Consider the following 17,237-nt stretch of genomic DNA (forward strand, 5'->3'; position numbering starts at 1 on the left):
AAGAATTTAGATGCAATTGAGAAATAAGCACTTCAAATTTCAATAAATTCTTGTTTTGCTATCAAGGATAATGATTCTGCTATAAAGGATCACATCCTTGATAATATATAATCTTGGCTATAATGGTTCTGCTATAAAGGATCACATCCTTGACAATATAATCTTGGCTTATCTCATCTGAGATGTTCCCTTATAACTAGAATTGAAGCCGCAGAAAAAAAAAAAACAAACCATTCATGCCAAAGAAAATGCACACATCATAGCATGTGGGGGGTCACTACACCAAATGGCAAATTACAAGCTGTCTGCCACTGTCAGTACAGAATTTATAGGAGTTCAATAAGCCATAAAAAAATCACTTATCTAATTCACTTCTAAAATTAAAAAGAATCACGCAAAAGTTTTCAGAGCCTTGAATTTGGAGAATCAAGCAATCAGCTAACTAAGAAGAATTTATGCGTCTATTAATGAGCTCAACCACATGTAATTTATGCAAAAATCAGAATCTCTCTCTTTTTCTTCTATGAGGAAAGTTTCTTATGATTGATGAAATTTGCAGGAAATTGCACTGCTAAGTCGCTTACGACATCCTAATATAGTAAAATATTATGGATCTGAAACGGTAGGTGCTTTACCATTGTTAAGGACTCAAGGACATTACTTTTTAAAGGTTGATGTAGTTTGCTTTAATATTGTTGTGTTTTGCAAATGAGTGTGTTCCTGATTAATATTCTTTCTTATTTGTTTTACAATATTTCACAAAAGATTTTGTGACTGCTTGGAGGTTGCAACAATTTGAAAGCTAATCGCTTTTGTAATAATCTTATGGGATTTAGTGTTTATTAATGTGTATGACTGTGTCATGCCAGTCTATATTTTGTTTGCATGAGAATTGCTAGATAAATTGATTAGCAGTCATTCATTTAGGTTTTGTTAACTCAATTCCTTATTTGAGGAACAGGTGGATGATAAATTGTGTATATACTTGGAGTATGTTTCGGGTGGTTCCATCTATAAACTTCTTCAGGAGTACGGACAGTTTGGTGAAATAGCCATTCGTAATTTTACTCAACAAATCTTGTCTGGCCTCAATTATTTGCATGCTAAAAACACTGTCCACAGGTGAGATTTTTATTACTATTTCATGTTTTGAAAATTTAGAGACATAGTTTATCAAATATTGGAGCATGATAATGCTTATGCTTAGTTTTTATCATATCCAGAGACATAAAAGGAGCTAATATACTTCTAGACCCCAGTGGCCGTGTCAAACTGGCTGATTTTGGGATGGCAAAGCATGTAAGAGTATTCTTCTAAAATTTTTGGAAAAAATTCTGATATTTATGTATTTGCAATCTAAGGAAATGAATTGCCTATAGGTGCTATTTCTTTAGTTTATATAGGAAGCAAGAATGAGAAGATGCTTTTGTCCATATCAACTGCAAGGCTTTGTATTCTAACCCATTTCAACAAAACTAATCTCCAGATTACTGGGCAGTCTTGTCCATTGTCATTAAAGGGGAGCCCTTACTGGATGGCACCTGAGGTCAGTATTTTATTGCTGCACACTCCAATTCCACTTTTCTTTGTGATGATGCCACATAGTTTCATTTAAAAGCCTTAATTATTTTCAGGTGATAAGGAATTCAAATGGTTGTAATCTTGCTGTTGATATATGGAGCTTTGGGTGTACAGTGTTGGAGATGGCAACAGCAAAACCACCATGGAGCCAGTATGAGGGGGTTAGTTAAATTTAAGTTAAAAAGTTTAATGTTTTATGAGATAATTTATAATATGAGTGGAATTACTTCTAATCCTGATGAGAGTGTTTGAATCCTAAAGTGTAACCTGTTTCTTATCCTGTATTTTGCTTCATCGTCTTCAGGTCGCGGCTATGTTTAAGATTGGAAACAGCAAGGAGCATCCTGCATTTCCTGATAATTTGTCAGATGATGGGAAGGACTTCGTGAGGCAATGCTTGCAACGGAACCCATCACATCGCCCTACAGCTGCTGAACTTTTGGAGCACCCTTTTGTGAAAAATGCAGCTGCACTGGAGAAACCAATTTTAACTGCTGAGCCTACAGAAGCAACACCTGCAGTTATGAATGTAGGAAGATCAATGGTATTAGGAATTTTCTTTTATATGTCAATGCCACCTTTCATGCATTTAATGTTGTTCCCGTTATGCACTAAAAAGTTGTATATTTGTTAATGTCTTTTTGCCTACATTCAATGGTGAATTCTGCCCTCTTCAAAATTGCTTTGCAGTTTGATGAGCATTGTATTCTGATCTTTGATGACATAGTATTGAAAATTCAATGTTTCATTTTCTCTCATGCATATGATCTTTGCTATTTCCATAATGTGAATCTGATTTACTGAATGGACCATATGTGTTGCAAGATATTGGTCATGAGGGTTTACGATAGTCAATTTAAACTTGTAGGCAACTTGGCATGGAACTGTAACCTTGTTCTTGTGAATGTACTGTGTGGGGAAGAGATTATTTTTCATCTTTGAATTAGAGTGTACTGGCACCTACTCAGCTACAGCATCCCTCCACTGCCACCAACAATTAAAAGAAAAAGAATTGCTATGTTTAACCAGCTGTGCTAGTTAGAGCTTAATGCTATATAATCTGTTTCCTTTATAATGCACTTGTGTGGATTTTTTTAGTGATTTCTCTTTCTTTGTCTGCCTGGTCTGTTTTGGCCTACATGATCTTATTGACTTGACTGTGGGGTTGCAATCTTGGGTCTTCAATTTGGGCATTGGGCATGCAAGAAACATCGCAGGCTTTGAATCAGAAGGGGTTGCGATCCATCAATCCAGAGGCTCAAAAACTGGTGCAGGGTTGAGGTCTCTCTCTCTCTCTCTCTCTCTCTCTCTCTCTCTCTCTCTCTCTCTCTCTCTATATATATATATATATATATATATTCATGCAGTTCTGTGCTTCTCTACTCAGATGTGTTTAGTGAAGAATTTCTAGTAAACTATATTTTAGCTGAAAATTACCAAGTGCTAATTTTCTGTGGAACAGAAAAATACGTTATGTGAGTTACGTTTCTCATTCTATTCTACATGTTGTATTGAGGGCAGGTTGGCATAGCCCTTGGGGGCTATCAATATAAAGTATCCTTATCATCAATCATCATGCAACTGAAATAAAATAAGTAGAGTGGTAGTATTACTTTGTTCAAAGGCTAGCGATAAGTTGATATCCTGAATTTTCCCCCCTCAAATGATGTTTGAGGTAAAAAATTTTCTTTCATTTTTCTTGTTTTAGTCTTGAGACATCTGTAGTCATTAGCCCATGTGTTTAGCATGTGCTTTATTGAAAGAAAGTCTTGAGCTTTGACTTAAATACTATTGATCACGTTATGGTTCAAAATCTCAAATAAATGTGCATCTGTTACTAGTTGGTTTTAGCGATTAGTTGAGTTGTGCTATTCAGAACATGTAATTGACTGCTATTGTGTGTATTTAATTCTCTTTTACTCCAAATATTTCTTATCCAATTTTCTCCCCATTTTCCAGTGAAGTCCATGCACCGAAGAATGCGTCATGTCCGGTTTCACATATTGAGAGCCCTCTTCTGAATTCAAGGTCCCCACAACATATGAGTGGAAGTCTATCTCCATCTCCTATATCTAGCCCTCATACTGCATCTGGTTCATCCACACCTCTTACTGGTGGTAGTGGTGCAATCCCATTTCATCACCTAATGCAGTCAGCAACTTACTTGCAAGAAAGCATGGGAATGATCCCAAGGTCCCAAAACATTTTGTATACCAATGGCAATAATCCATATCAGGAGCCCAAGCCTGATCTATTTCGAGGGATGTCACAAGCCTCTCATGTTTTTTGAGAGAGGATTTCATCAGATAATGGTGCCTCTGAAAACCAGTTTGGACGACCTGGCCATGGGGACCCCAGGGAACTTTATAATGGGCAGCCTGTACTAGTTGATCGTGTGTCTCAACAGCTCTTAAGGGATCATGTGAAGTTGAAGCCATCCTTGGACCTGAATCCAAGCTCGCCAATGCTTGGTCGCACCAATGGAATCTAGCATGCACTGGAAGCCTTGGTCTAAGAACAGTTTCCAGGCATTGTATATGCCATCCAGTGCTTCATTCATATTTTTATTATATTCATGAGCCAAAATATTTCCAATACGTCCCTTAAAAGTAAAGGTAGTGAATAAGTTGGATCCTATGGAAGCTTGAATGGCGGAAGATATTTTTGGAAGCAGAATCTGAATGCCTGGTTGCAGAGTTCATACTGTAAATAGCTTATTTGACATGTAAGGAGAGGATGAATATTTGGCACTTGGCAGCACTCAAATGATTCCCTTGTAGTTACAGTTTTTTACGTGACAACTATACGATTTCACCTCAAGTAATTAATTCAGCATCTTTTCCTGTCAGCTGTAATGATTCTGGTCGACGCACAAGTTCATTTGGGAATGAAGACTGCTTAAATAGGAGATGGCCAATTCATCAGCTCCTTGCAATTGAGAACACAGCATGCTGGTGTAAAGAACTGTGTATCTTATTCCACTTGAAACAGAGAGTTTCAAGAGCTATTATCATTTCTGGGCTCTGTTGCCTTTTCATTTCCTTTCACTATTTTTTGGGTTGGTGGGAGTTAAAAAACCTTGTACAGCAAGTTGGGAATTAAGAAGTCCAGAGTAACGGTTGCGAATCTGCCAGGCTTGATCTTTTTTTATTATTTTGCCCCTTTCTGTATCAGTTTATAGCAGGTCAAAAACAGAACTGTTGGCTGCACTGCTGATATTGTTGTATCTACTTCATACCTGCAACAAATTGAAGAAATCTAATTTAACCTTTGTATTTATTACTTGTGGAATCCTCTGGAACCATTAGATATGCAACAGTCCATGAGTAGTGTACCCCCTTTAGTTGTGGATGCAATATGACCTAGCGAGCAGTTTCCTGCTCCCTATATTCGTAAATACGAAGTTTATTTATAAAAATCATGAGCAGAAGAATTATCCATCAGGTCTGTTCGCCTTACGGTAAGGTAAGATTTTTTAAGGTAACCCATATATATCCCACATGTTTGGAAGCAGGTCTGTTTAGCTCAAACTACGATCATGGGTTTTCACTTTTGCCCATAAGACCAGTGCTTTTGACAAACATGACAAAAGGGCAGTTTTATTCAGCGGCCTCTGCAATGTGTGCTATCGAAATTGAAGAAGCCCAGAACATCACTGCGCCCTTCTCAGAGCCAGTCCGCCTCTTGCTCTTAGTCAACACAGTTTGGGTCTTCCTGGCAACATATTTGCTATGCCACAAAGGGTGATTCACGATTCAAGAATAGACAAAACAGTGTGACCCAATTAACAATCCGAGCTCAGTTTTAACCAGGTGAGTCCATTATGTTTGGTGTTTCTCTGTACAAGAATGCAAATTATAGCTCCTAATCGGGGGGTTTCAGTGGTAAAACTCAACAAATCCATCTGGGTTTTCTTCATAATAGCTTGGCTTTCACTATTAGATTACTTTCATCATCATTTAACTCAGAGAATAAATTGTTTAAAGCACAAAAAGGTAAACAGTCCCAAGAATTTGCTAAATCTGTCCCTAGGAAGATGAATTTTAAAACCGCAGATAGACCAGATGGGCCCTTAGCCTTCTCAGAGATCATGTTAGCCTTCTCAGAGATCATGTATTCACGAATGCTCACATCTCTAAGCTTCTTAGTTAAAATATTCATTTGTGATTGCACTAAAATTGATTTCTGAAACGTCCCACAGAACATGGGAGCAGAAAATGGAGGTTTACAGGAGTTGGGGTTTGTCGGGAGAAGAAATTTGGTCAGCTACTAAGTATCCCTTCTATATGTTTCTTTCAGTAAAGAAAATTACGAGAATCATGGATTTTCTCGTAAACAGGATGGGTTGGAGGCCTGCAGACATTGCCAGAGTTGCAGTTGTTTTTGGTTATAGTTTGGAGAAGAGAATTATCCCAAGGTGCTCAGTTATAATCAGAGTTCTGCTAGTGAGAGGCTTGGTCAAGGGAAAAATAAATATATCTTCAGTGGTGATAATGGCTGAGAAGCATCTTCTACATGCATTTGTGAGCAAATATCAGGAAGAAGTTTTATGCATCTTTCGAGGGGAAATGAGTTTTCCGGATTTAGGCAATGAGTTTTGTGTGATTAATGTTCTTGCTTGATGAAGGAGTGTAAATTACGTGAAGAATAATTTTTTATGCTGAAAAAAGATGATCAAGCAATGGAATCAAACCATTTTTTATTGGAAATAATCCATAAAATCACAAGAGATGAGACAGTACTGCCAAGTTTTTCACTTTTCCTTTTTGTTAAAAGCAATAGCAATATATTCGAACATCAGCATAATCGACTTTAATTGCTAAGATATTGTTTAATAATAGTAATAATCAATCAATCATCAACGAATTTAATATATATATATATATATATATATATATATATATATATATAAAATTTAAAAAATTATCATGTAGCATAACCTCAATTTTTATCTTTATTTTATATTTTTTTATATAAAAAAATTAATTTATTATATTAAATATCAACATTTTATTTAAATATTTTCAAATTTCAATTACTAAAATTTTATCTTATACAAAAAATAATAATTATATAAACTTCATTTTACTACATCTTTAATAAAATTTTTATATTTACAATTCCAAACATTATAAAATCCTGTTTATTTTAAAAATTAATTATTTTTTAATTGAATTTTTTACTAAATTAAAAAAGGTAAATTATTTGTTTATATATATATATATTCCATAAAAAATCATTTATAAAATTAAAAAAAATATATATTTTTCAAAACATTTCTTATATTAAAGTTTAAGAACTTTAATAATAATTTTCAAAAATTGTAATGTGGCATATGTGTTTTTTTTTCTATTTTATTTATTATTTTGTTAGTATATGTTTATATCAATTATTAAAAAAAAAGAAATTTATTAATTAATTTATCAACATTTGAAATAAAATTATAATTAATTAAAATTTTTATCATTAACAAAATTTTATAATATAATTATAAAAATATAAATATAAAAAATCATATTAAATTATATTATTGAAATAAAATAAAAAAGTAAGTTGAATTTAGCCTATGTACTTTTTAAAAATATCCCATTTAACTCATTTTTAATTTTTTGATCTTATTTAACCATTTTATTTTTTGTTTAAATTCAAATTAGTCCAATTGATATACATGCGCCATTTTTTAAAGAAAATAAAATTAATCTGCCCTTTATACTTTTTAAGAATATTTAATTTAGCTCATTTTTATCTTTTGATTCAATTTAATCATTTTACTTTTGATTTAAGTTTAAATTAACCTAATGTGCAACTCACTGATCATGAGTTGTTTTTATTTTTTAATATTTTTAATGTTAATTACTTAATTAATCATTTAATTTTTTTATATTTAACTTTTTAATATTAATTAATAATATGAAAAAAATAATATTTTATGTTTTTAATTTTATTTGATTATAATTTATAATTTTAATTAAGAAAATGAAAATATAAAATAATATTTTTTATTTTAAATAATTAAAATTAATTATAATCATAATTTTTAATTTTAATTAATATATGAAAATAAAAATATTTTTTATTATTTTTCAATTTAATTATTTTATTTTTAATTAATTAATGAAAATATAAAAATAATATTTTTTTCATACTTTCATTTCAATTATTAATATTAAATAATATTATTTTTATTATTTATTTCATTAATTATAAAAATAACATTTTAACATTAAAAAATAAAAAAATAAAATATTAAAAAATAATGATATGTGTTCATAAATCGAGCTAATTTTAATTTAAACAAAAAAATAAAAAGCCTAAATTGAACTAAGTCAAAAATGAGTTAAATTGAATAAACTTAAATTGAATCAAAAATTTAAAAATGAGTTAACAATGAAAATCCATAAAAAATATAGGAGATAAATTAATCATTTTTTTTTTCAGTATTGAAGCTTGGGTTTAGAATCAGGTTGAAATTGGTGTGATAAAACTTGAAATTAAAATTAATATGAAAAAAAAAAGCACCCACATACACCTTTGATGAAAAGCAGTACTTTGATACAAGTCAGGGGAAAATAGTTGAGAACATAAACAGAAACATACAAGCTAGATGGATGGTCGAGAACCATATAAAATTAAAAGTCCACACCACAGATAGAAGACCCTAAACCAAACTAGTTCATATTAATACGAGGCCATCGACTCAATCAGTTAGCTACTTGGGATTGGTCAATTTCAAGCTGAAATCCCATAGTTTTTTGGCCAATTCTGCATCTTTAGCCTGAGAATTTGGTTTAGCTAGGTTACTGTCCATAAAATATTCGCCAGTTAGCCCCTTAACCTGTGGAGACAGTGCTACATAGCATGTAGTTGCTGCTCCCTGCAACCATTTGTGAGGAACTTAACAAGTTACTACTGCATTGAACAGAGAATTGAATTGAAGCATATCAAATACTACAGCTTGTTCAAAATTAATCCTGCAGCACATACCTGCTGAACATTTTTAATCAAGTATTTACCAATAAGAGACACAATGCCTGCATCAAGCTAGGGAAACTTAATCAAGAACCAGAAGATTCGAAATCAAGTGAATAAATTGATTCTTATGCCTGATAAATTGAATGCAATTCTTTACTTCTCTACTCCCACACCAAAACAGTGAATCGAGACCAAAAAAAAATGTTCAACTTGAGGCTTAATTAGATTTTCTATGGCATATTCCAACAAATGCATGCAGAAATATCTATACAAAATATTATTGCTAGACCAAGAGCTTAGCAAGGGACCTGGAGCCTATCATTACTTATTTAGTTACTTTCTACTTGCATCATATTTGTTTCTTTGAGTCTCTTGTGATAAAAGCATAAAAAACACAAATTTTTTATTTATACATGTACACTGACAATGCCTTTTATAATGAAAAACAGAGGAATGTATTTGTTAGGTCCAATTCAATTAGCTTCAATAGGAAAAAAATGGTTTCTTAGTGAATACAACCAAAGAAGAGTTGATGTCTTGAAGGATTACCATTAAAAATGCTGTGATGGCGCAGAAGATTTGTATCGATTGCTCCAGGATGAAGTGAATTAGCAGTTATATTTACTCCATCTTCCTGTACAAGAAAAAAGTAGGGGAAGGCTTAAAAGACTCCTGGTAAATTGATGTGATTACTATGAAAAGTACCCACCAATGGGAGTGGCAACAAAGGTTAGCAAACTGTTGTGATCACGCTACAAATTATAAGCACACATGGTAGCACTACATAGTAATTAGACAAGCAGACGCATTTACAAGAACAATATTCACTGAATATGTCGGAAAATTTTAGATCATTGGGAAGTTAATTGACCAAAAAGGAAATCACCATGTCCAGGAATACTCCACCACTATATCGCATGAAAGAAACTAAAGGTTCTACAATTCTGACTTATTCCACACCTTTTCATTAATGTAGAAGCTACTTATGTTTAGAATCTTTAGTACCTTAAGTTGTCTTGAAAGCTCATTAGCATGCAAAATGTTAGCCAACTTTGATTGTCCATAAGCACGTATAGTGTTGTATCTGTAAATTCACAGGCACAAGAGGGCAAAGTTAAGAAATAAACAGAATACCACTAATACAAATGCATTATACAACATCTGTATCTGGGCTTGTCACACTTGTGTCTGTGCTACAGTTTTATTTAGCAGCATTCAAAGATAGGATTCACAAAGAGTGCTAGCAAAGTGGTACCCTGATTCATCATTAATTTTATCAAAACAAATTCCTTCATGGTATGCAAACCGGTGACCTTCTGATGATACATTAACAATTCTTCCCTCTTGATTGCTTTCACGTGCTGTGTTTTTCATGGTTTCCAGCAAAAGATTCGTCAAAAGAAAATGTCCTGCAAAATTATTCTAAAATCTCAAAACTTTCCTACATTTTGTTTGTAGAAGACATCAATATTAGCTGCAGCTATAACATATAGGGCAATTTTGGCACATTGTGAAACAAAGTTTACATATACTTGGAACCATAGGGCATCATATAAATAACAATAACAATCTTGACTGAAAATAACTAATGAGACGCAAAGAAGAGTAAAGAACACTTTAAAGGTTAGCATAAATTATTTATACAATGGGGAAAAAGTGTAATTTTAATTGTTTTGAAAGTTTTAACAAAAGTAATCCATATAGCATATTGTTTAGGTGTTCCATGTTTGTGGTTTTCAACCGGTCTGTGTTTAAGAAATTCAAATCCTTTGCGTTGTATGATCTTTTATTACATTGCAAAATCTATTTCATTTCATTCATAAACTAAAATCATCTTATGTTGCACCATGTTACTATAACCATATAGCAGTTAACATATAACAAAATTGTCAATCCAATATGATTGTACCTTAATTAAAACAATTTATATAATTATGCACACATGGCTTACCTACATGGTTTGTTGCAAACTGTATTTCTATGTTGTCTTGAGAAAGCGTGAAAGGAGTTGCCATGATACCTGCATTGTTACTTCCAACAAATAGAAGAGAACTTTAGCTCTTAATTGTTCAATTTCAAAAGATTTTCATGCGAAAGCACAACAAAATCAACTAGCAACAGAAAGAAAATCATGGTTATGTGTGCATATAAAACCAGTGAACAAGACACATAAAAGAGGAAATTATATAACAAACTAATGCAGGATTTAAATAAACTTGAATAGTTCAATTTAGTTTCTTACACGAGTAGATTTAGTGGAAGACCCAAGGATATATATTCAGAAGCAAATTTCCTGACAGATGTCATTGAGCTGAGATCTAAGTGCATAACATCAATCTTAGCAGTGGGGATTTCCTTGAGTATTGTTTCTTTGACATTCTTACCAGCCTCCAAATTCCTTACGGCCATAATCACATGGACACCACGCAAAGCAAGAACTCGTGCTGTCTCCACACCAATACCACTTGATGCTCCTGATATTAGGCCAAAGAAAAAAAAAATTAACAGACTAACCAGCTGACCACCAAAAAAAAGGATGACATAATATATAATTTTATATTGTCATATAAAGCAGAAATCAAGCCACCCACTTGAACAAGCACAATAAATGAAGACGCCAGTGACGAAATTATATTGTCAGAATTAAGAATCATGTTCGGTTAGAAGCCTCAAAGATGTTTCAAGACCACCATGAGGAATAAAGATGGAGGAACAGCATGAGAAATTTGTTTGCTTGCTAAAAATCCACAAGTTTCGGGCCTACTGACTATATTCTCCAACAATCATCAATAAAACAAATATACCTAGAACCAACAATTCAAATAGGCAGATATTTGAAAAATCCACTCAAAATAATTACTCTTTCTATCCATTTAGGTAATCCATGTGAAACAGGAACAAATTAAAAATAAGTTCACTACCACATAAGTTCATAATTCTTGTAAGAAATAAGCACCCAGTACTATTACAAAAACAAGAAGACAAATTATTTAGACCCAGCAATAATCGCCAACAAAAAAAAAAAGCCTTTTAATACTTTACCAAAGAACATAAACAATAAGAAATGAAGCAAAGAACTTTCATCCTCGCCAACCTCAAAAACAATTTCCCAATTTTGTAACGCTAAAATGGATTAGTTAATTTTGTCATTAGAAAAGAAAAAGAAAACAATATATAAGATTCAAGGTTCTATTTTTATTTTGGTTTACTGCAAGTTTTTCCTCAATTAGAAAAAGAAATTAAGGATCATAAAATAACAGAGAAAAGCAGACCTGTGACAATAGCAGTGAGGCCAGTTCCATCAATCCCTTGTGAAACTTGCTCAGCTGTGGAACAGGCTGAGAACCCAGAAGCCCCTTTCCACCCAAAGATCCACATGTTGCAGATTCCCAAACTAGAGAGTTAGAGGGTGCTTACGGGTAGGCCTTCAAAAAGAAACAAAAATAAGAGGCATATATAGACCCAACAACTTTATTGTTTGACTTTCACTTTATTGTGCTGGCATTCATTAATTACATTGGCTGTGAGGTCTTTTATATTTGCCTTCTTATTTACACCAATAAAATATGCAGTGGCATTCAGCAAAACTTGTTAATTTATTGGAAGGATAATGATGACGTGCTGCCATCTTCATTATTACTTATTTGATTTCGCATTATAAAATTTAGTGGATTTCATTAATTATAAGAGAAAAGAAATTCTAAAAATCTCTTGTTATATTTTTCATTTTATTATAGCAATCGGTACATGGGTTGTTATTTGTTCTCTAAAGTTGAAGGGCCCATTTTAAAAGCTGTAGAGAAACTGCTGGGTTGGGCCAGGGTCTGCATGGACCTATTTTGCTTTTCTGAGATATGACAACTCGGTTTTAGAAGCATGCACAGTTCCTGTAGATACGATAGTGATATTTATTTTAAATTATTTATATCCAGTTTAAATTTAATACAAGCACCAAAAAAGTAACTTTCCTTAAATGTCATGTCGTCGTCTTGGCTTAAAGGCTAAGGGTTGAGGCACAAGTCTCAAAATGGTGAATCATCACATGATTAGGTGCTAAGTACTGAATGGTGAATGGGGAAGTCCCACTTTAACACAGACAATCATCACATGATTAGGTGCTAAGCACTATTCCCACTTTAACACAGACAATCATCACATGATTAGGTGCCAAGCACTGAATATGGGGAAGTCCACTTTAACACAGACCTCTCAACCAGCTTCGGCATTATTCTCTACACTGGGCAGATATGCGACAGCATTGCTTAGAGAGAGAGAGAGAGAGAGAGAGAGAGAGAGAGTGAGAGAGCAAGGTTATAAGTAAAAAAGAATCTCTGCATTCAATAGGCATCACAATGCTTAATACAGCACCACTAGATAATTTACACACATAATTAACACTCCAATACCCAGATTCACATGGAGGGACAAAAACCAAAGTAACATAATAAAAAGAAATGATGAGGAGAACACCGGGAGAAAAGTGATGCTAAAACATTAGGCCCTGGCCTTGAAAGGGATAGCTCTAATGACTATCTGGTGGTACACAGCAGCAAGGGCAGCTCCAATGAAGGGTCCAACCCAGAAAATCCACTGCACAACAAAGTCAGATAACAGAGAATCAAAATCCCCGTAAAAGCGACAACATTATTATATTTGTAATGAATCATCGACCATCGACCACTCATCCAGTGAAAGTGCTACAGTCCACCTATTAGTCGGAATACTTACATGGTCATCCCATGCGTGGTCTTTGTTGAAGATGATAGCAGCCCCAAGACTCCTGGCTGGGTTAATGCCAGTTCCAGTGATGGGGATGGTTGCCAAATGAACCAAGAACACTGCGAACCCAATAGGAAGAGGAGCCAAAATCTGCAAAAGATCAGAGAGTTAGTTTATCCAGTGAGAGCAGTGCCAGTGCCCCAATATTATTTTACTTGTTTAACAATTCTGGTTAAAGGAAAACCGTAGTGTTTAATCAACCAACAAAATGCCTTTTCTAGTATTGAGCAAGACCACATAAATCACTCATATCAGTTGAGCTCAAGAGCCAGCAGTGAAAGAGATAGTCAGGAAAATACCATCTCAAAATCTAAAAAATTCTTCAGGAAAATAAAGAAATAGTCAATATATTCAAGATAATCACTGATTACAAAATACCATCTCAATTCATCATTTATTTCTTCATATCCCAGATGTGATATGGTTAGTGATATGGTTAAAGTAGGCGGTCAAAACTGAACCAAATTAAACTCTCATACACCACACATCATGATACTAGAAAACAAGACTATTGAGTCCAAAACCTTGTTTCACATTGATCTGGCAAGAACTTAGATGCAATTGAGAAATAAGCACTTTAAATTTCAATAAATTCTTGTTTTGCTATCAAGGATAATGATTCTGCTATAAAGGATCACATCCTTGATAATATATAATCTTGGCTATAATGGTTCTGCTATAAAGGATCACATCCTTGATAATATATAATCTTGGCTATATCATCCGAGATATTCTCTTATAACTAAAATTGAAGCAGCAGAACAAAAACAAATCATTCATGCCAAAGAAAATGCTCACATCATAGCATGTAGGGGTCACTACACCAAAATCGCTACTAAACCATTAATGGCAAATTGCAGGCTGTCTGCCATTGTCAGTACAGAATTTAGAGGAGTTCACTAAGCCATGAATGAAAAATCACTTATCTAATTCACTTCTAAAATTAAGAAGAATCACGCAAAATTTTCCAGAGCCTTGAATTTGGAGAATCAACCAATCAGCTAACTAAGAAGAATTTATGCAACTATTAATGAGCTCAACCACATGTAATTTATGCAAAATCCAAGTAACAAGACACACATACCACATGATCAAGCCAAATAACACAAAGAAGGAGAAAAGAGACCATACAGGGACATGAGAGTCTCTGGCGTTCCTCTTTGCATCAGTGGCAGAGAAGACAGTGTAGACAAGAACAAAGGTGCCAACAATCTCAGCACCAAGACCATCACCCTTAGTGTAGCCATGGGCCACAACGTTGGCTCCACCACCCAAAGTCTCATATGCACGGTTTCCCTCAAAACCTTTTACCACCCCAGCACCACAGATGGCACCAAGGCATTGCATGATCATGTAGAACAAAGCCCTTGTCAAGGAGAGCTTCCTTGCCAGAAACAGACCAAAGGTCACTGCTGGGTTGATATGTCCACCTGTTGTTGCAGCAAACATGTAGATCTGGTTAGTAAGGTTCCTGATCATAGTAGATGGAGTGGTGTAAACTATTATAAGAAGTAATTGGTTTTATAAAGAAAGCTCTCGTAAGAAAATAACCAGTAAAAGAAAAAAGATGGCTAATTTTCACACAAAGATGCAAATCCTTTTACCCACAAAAGTTTTAGCTCAAAATTAAACAGCAAAACTGATGGGGGGAGGAGTAACCAGAGCAGATGTGAAACAAAACTAAAGATTTACCTGAGATACCAGCAGTGCAGTAGACAAGGGCAAAGATCATACCACCAAAGGCCCAAGCAATACCTTGGGTACCCACTGTGGTGCACTTGTTATTTGGCTTGGAGAAACCCATGACAGTCAAGACAGTGATGTAGAGGAACAAGAAAGTAGCGATGAACTCGGCAATCCCAGCCCTGTAGAAGGACCATGAGCTGAGCTCACCTGGCTCAAACAAGGGAGCAGGTGGTGGCTCCTTGTAGTCCTTATCAGTCTGGGCTGATGTCCCTATGGGTTGTCTCTCTGTGAATTTGTTTGCTCCTAGTCTAACATCCTCTTCCTTGCCCTCCATTGCTCTCTCTCACTCTCTCTCTCTATCTCTCTCTCTCTCTCTCCTCACCTCACACGAGAAAGAAAAAGGTTGTTGATCCTCTCCCAAAGCACACTGAAAAAAGCAAGCAAAAGCTGTAGAAGATGAGGGTGATTTTATAGACAGCTAGGTGTCATTAATTGTTTAGACTAAACAATTTTTTTTTTTAAATTTTTAATAATGGTAGGGCCATTTAAACTTATACATTACGATGGCATAATTATCTTTTACTCCACCCAAAAAATATTTCTAATTTTAATATTAATTAATTATTAAAATTAGTAAAATGAAGAGATTAAAGTGGAAGAATGCAGTAAGGGGCAAGACTTTGTTCTTGGACAGAGATGTTGACAGGTTTTGGTTGGTGGTTTGTACCTTGTTCTTATCCTCTTCCAAAGCCTATACCTTTTTTTTTTCCTTATTATTTTGTCTCTGCAAAATTCTTTTTTTATTTTTTTGAATTTCTTTTATGCTGTAAATTATTGAGTGATGAAGCTTTTATATGAGACTATAATTTCACTTATTATAAATTTTGTATAAGGGTTAAAATAGTCATTTTAAGTTATTTGGATTTTCCTTTGAAGAAGGAACAGTGTGTGTAGCGGCACAACCACGAGAAACAACTGGAGAAAAAAAACAAAATTCGAAGGGTCGAGAGAAACTGACCGTTTTGTGACCGTTAGGAAAGAGACACCCTTTTTCAAAAACACGTGGCGGGTTAAGTTAACGGCTACATGTAATGAACCGGTTCAAAGTACTGAAATTACTGTGTCACCCTTTCCTGCTGCCTTATCCGTTGCTGACACGTGGATGGCCCAGGTCACTGAATGGAAAAACGTAATTATTATTCACAATAACTTTCATACAAGTTATTAATCTTCAGCTTCTTTTATAAAATTTATTAAATTATTATAATTATAAATTAAAAAATTAATATTAATTTTTTAATTATTTATCAATTATTATAAAAAATAAAATTATTTAATTAATAATAATAAATAAAAAATAAAAAAATAATAAGTAAAATAACCGAATATATTTTATATATTATATATTTTTAAAAAATTAATAAAATGTAAAATAATTGACATAATAATAAATTAATTTAAAATTTTTTAATTTTTAATCACAATAATCTTTATAAAATTAATTTAAAATTTTGTAAAATTAAAAAAAATAAATTTTAATAATTTGTTGAGTGATTGTATGTGACATTTATCAAAAAAATAATCTTACTTTACCAATAATAAGATTTTTATTGACTTTTATTTTCCTTATGAAATTAAAAAAAAAAATAAAAATTACTTACGTATCCTATTAGTTTATTTTAATATATATATATATATATATATATATATATATATATATATATTAAAAAAAAAGCAGTATATAAAAGATAAATTACTTTAATTTTTATATTTAAAAAATAAAAATATTCTTAAATTTTAATTATATTATACACTTTATCTTTTCATTTAATTTTTAATTTTTAATATTAATAAAGAGTGAAAATAATACTATTTAAATTAAATTATTAATTTATTATTGCAAATATTAATGACTAATCAATCAATAGGGTTATCCTTAATCGAAGATAATTAAATCAATGACCTAACAACAATTGAATTGGGACCACGGATCCCTTTTTTTGGGTTTTCCTCCATATTCTATTCTGTTAGGGGAAAGCCTCAGAATTGTAATCTTGCTCTTTAGCTTTATGTGAAAATTGAAAAAGGAGCAACTCTATCATGCTGGACAACTCATACTCATGGGATACCCTTCTGGTCTTGTGCCCAGCGCTCACATGCCTCTCCTAGCCCCACTGCCAGCCATTTTCTACTTACAATATAACATCAACAGCAACCAC

General features: G+C 33.2%; 3 protein-coding genes across 3 annotated transcripts; 1 reads left to right on the forward strand and 2 right to left on the reverse strand.

The window, feature by feature from the left end:
* Positions 1-937: 937 nt before the first annotated feature.
* LOC110656041 (mitogen-activated protein kinase kinase kinase YODA-like) lies at positions 938-4,860 on the forward strand (the record flags this gene model as incomplete). The annotated part of the gene is made up of 6 exons (XM_058138497.1): positions 938-1,122; positions 1,224-1,299; positions 1,487-1,546; positions 1,635-1,742; positions 1,886-2,862; positions 3,541-4,860. Coding segments are annotated over 5 exons (759 nt in total), but the record flags the coding sequence as incomplete, so codon positions are not given.
* Positions 4,861-8,111: 3,251 nt separating this feature from the next.
* On the reverse strand, positions 8,112-12,721 carry LOC110656094 (short-chain dehydrogenase TIC 32, chloroplastic). The gene is made up of 8 exons (XM_058137567.1): positions 11,826-12,721; positions 10,796-11,027; positions 10,505-10,584; positions 9,809-9,962; positions 9,559-9,637; positions 9,103-9,187; positions 8,566-8,612; positions 8,112-8,455 (listed from the first exon to the last, which is right to left on the reverse strand). The coding sequence occupies exons 1-8, from the start codon at positions 11,929-11,931 to the stop codon at positions 8,291-8,293; spliced, it is 948 nt and encodes a 315-aa protein (XP_057993550.1). The 5' UTR covers positions 11,932-12,721; the 3' UTR covers positions 8,112-8,290.
* A 143-nt stretch (positions 12,722-12,864) lies between these two features.
* Positions 12,865-15,466, reverse strand: LOC110656095 (aquaporin PIP1-3). Its single transcript, XM_021812668.2, has 4 exons — positions 15,025-15,466; positions 14,464-14,762; positions 13,282-13,422; positions 12,865-13,143 (listed from the first exon to the last, which is right to left on the reverse strand). The coding sequence occupies exons 1-4, from the start codon at positions 15,350-15,352 to the stop codon at positions 13,048-13,050; spliced, it is 864 nt and encodes a 287-aa protein (XP_021668360.1). The 5' UTR covers positions 15,353-15,466; the 3' UTR covers positions 12,865-13,047.
* Between the last annotated feature and the right edge of the window lie 1,771 nt (positions 15,467-17,237).

Source organism: Hevea brasiliensis, chromosome 16 (assembly GCF_030052815.1).
Source record: "Hevea brasiliensis isolate MT/VB/25A 57/8 chromosome 16, ASM3005281v1, whole genome shotgun sequence".
Classification (NCBI taxonomy): Eukaryota; Viridiplantae; Streptophyta; class Magnoliopsida; order Malpighiales; family Euphorbiaceae; genus Hevea; species Hevea brasiliensis.

Excerpts from the sequence above, each read along its gene's own strand:
- LOC110656095 (XM_021812668.2), bottom strand. The coding sequence starts at position 15,352 with ATGGAGGGCAAGGAAGAGGATGTTAGACTAGGAGCAAACAAATTCACA. Across the intron at positions 14,763-15,024 it reads CTGCACTGCTGGTATCTCAG|GTGGACATATCAACCCAGCA; the intron begins GTAAATCTTTAG and ends CTGCAACAACAG. Across the intron at positions 13,144-13,281 it reads ACCACGCATGGGATGACCAT|TGGATTTTCTGGGTTGGACC; the intron begins GTAAGTATTCCG and ends TTTGTTGTGCAG.
- LOC110656094 (XM_058137567.1), bottom strand. The coding sequence starts at position 11,931 with ATGTGGATCTTTGGGTGGAAAGGGGCTTCTGGGTTCTCAGCCTGTTCC. Across the intron at positions 11,028-11,825 it reads CCTCACTGCTATTGTCACAG|GAGCATCAAGTGGTATTGGT; the intron begins GTCTGCTTTTCT and ends GCCTAATATCAG. Across the intron at positions 9,638-9,808 it reads AAAATTAATGATGAATCAGG|ATACAACACTATACGTGCTT; the intron begins GTACCACTTTGC and ends GTGAATTTACAG.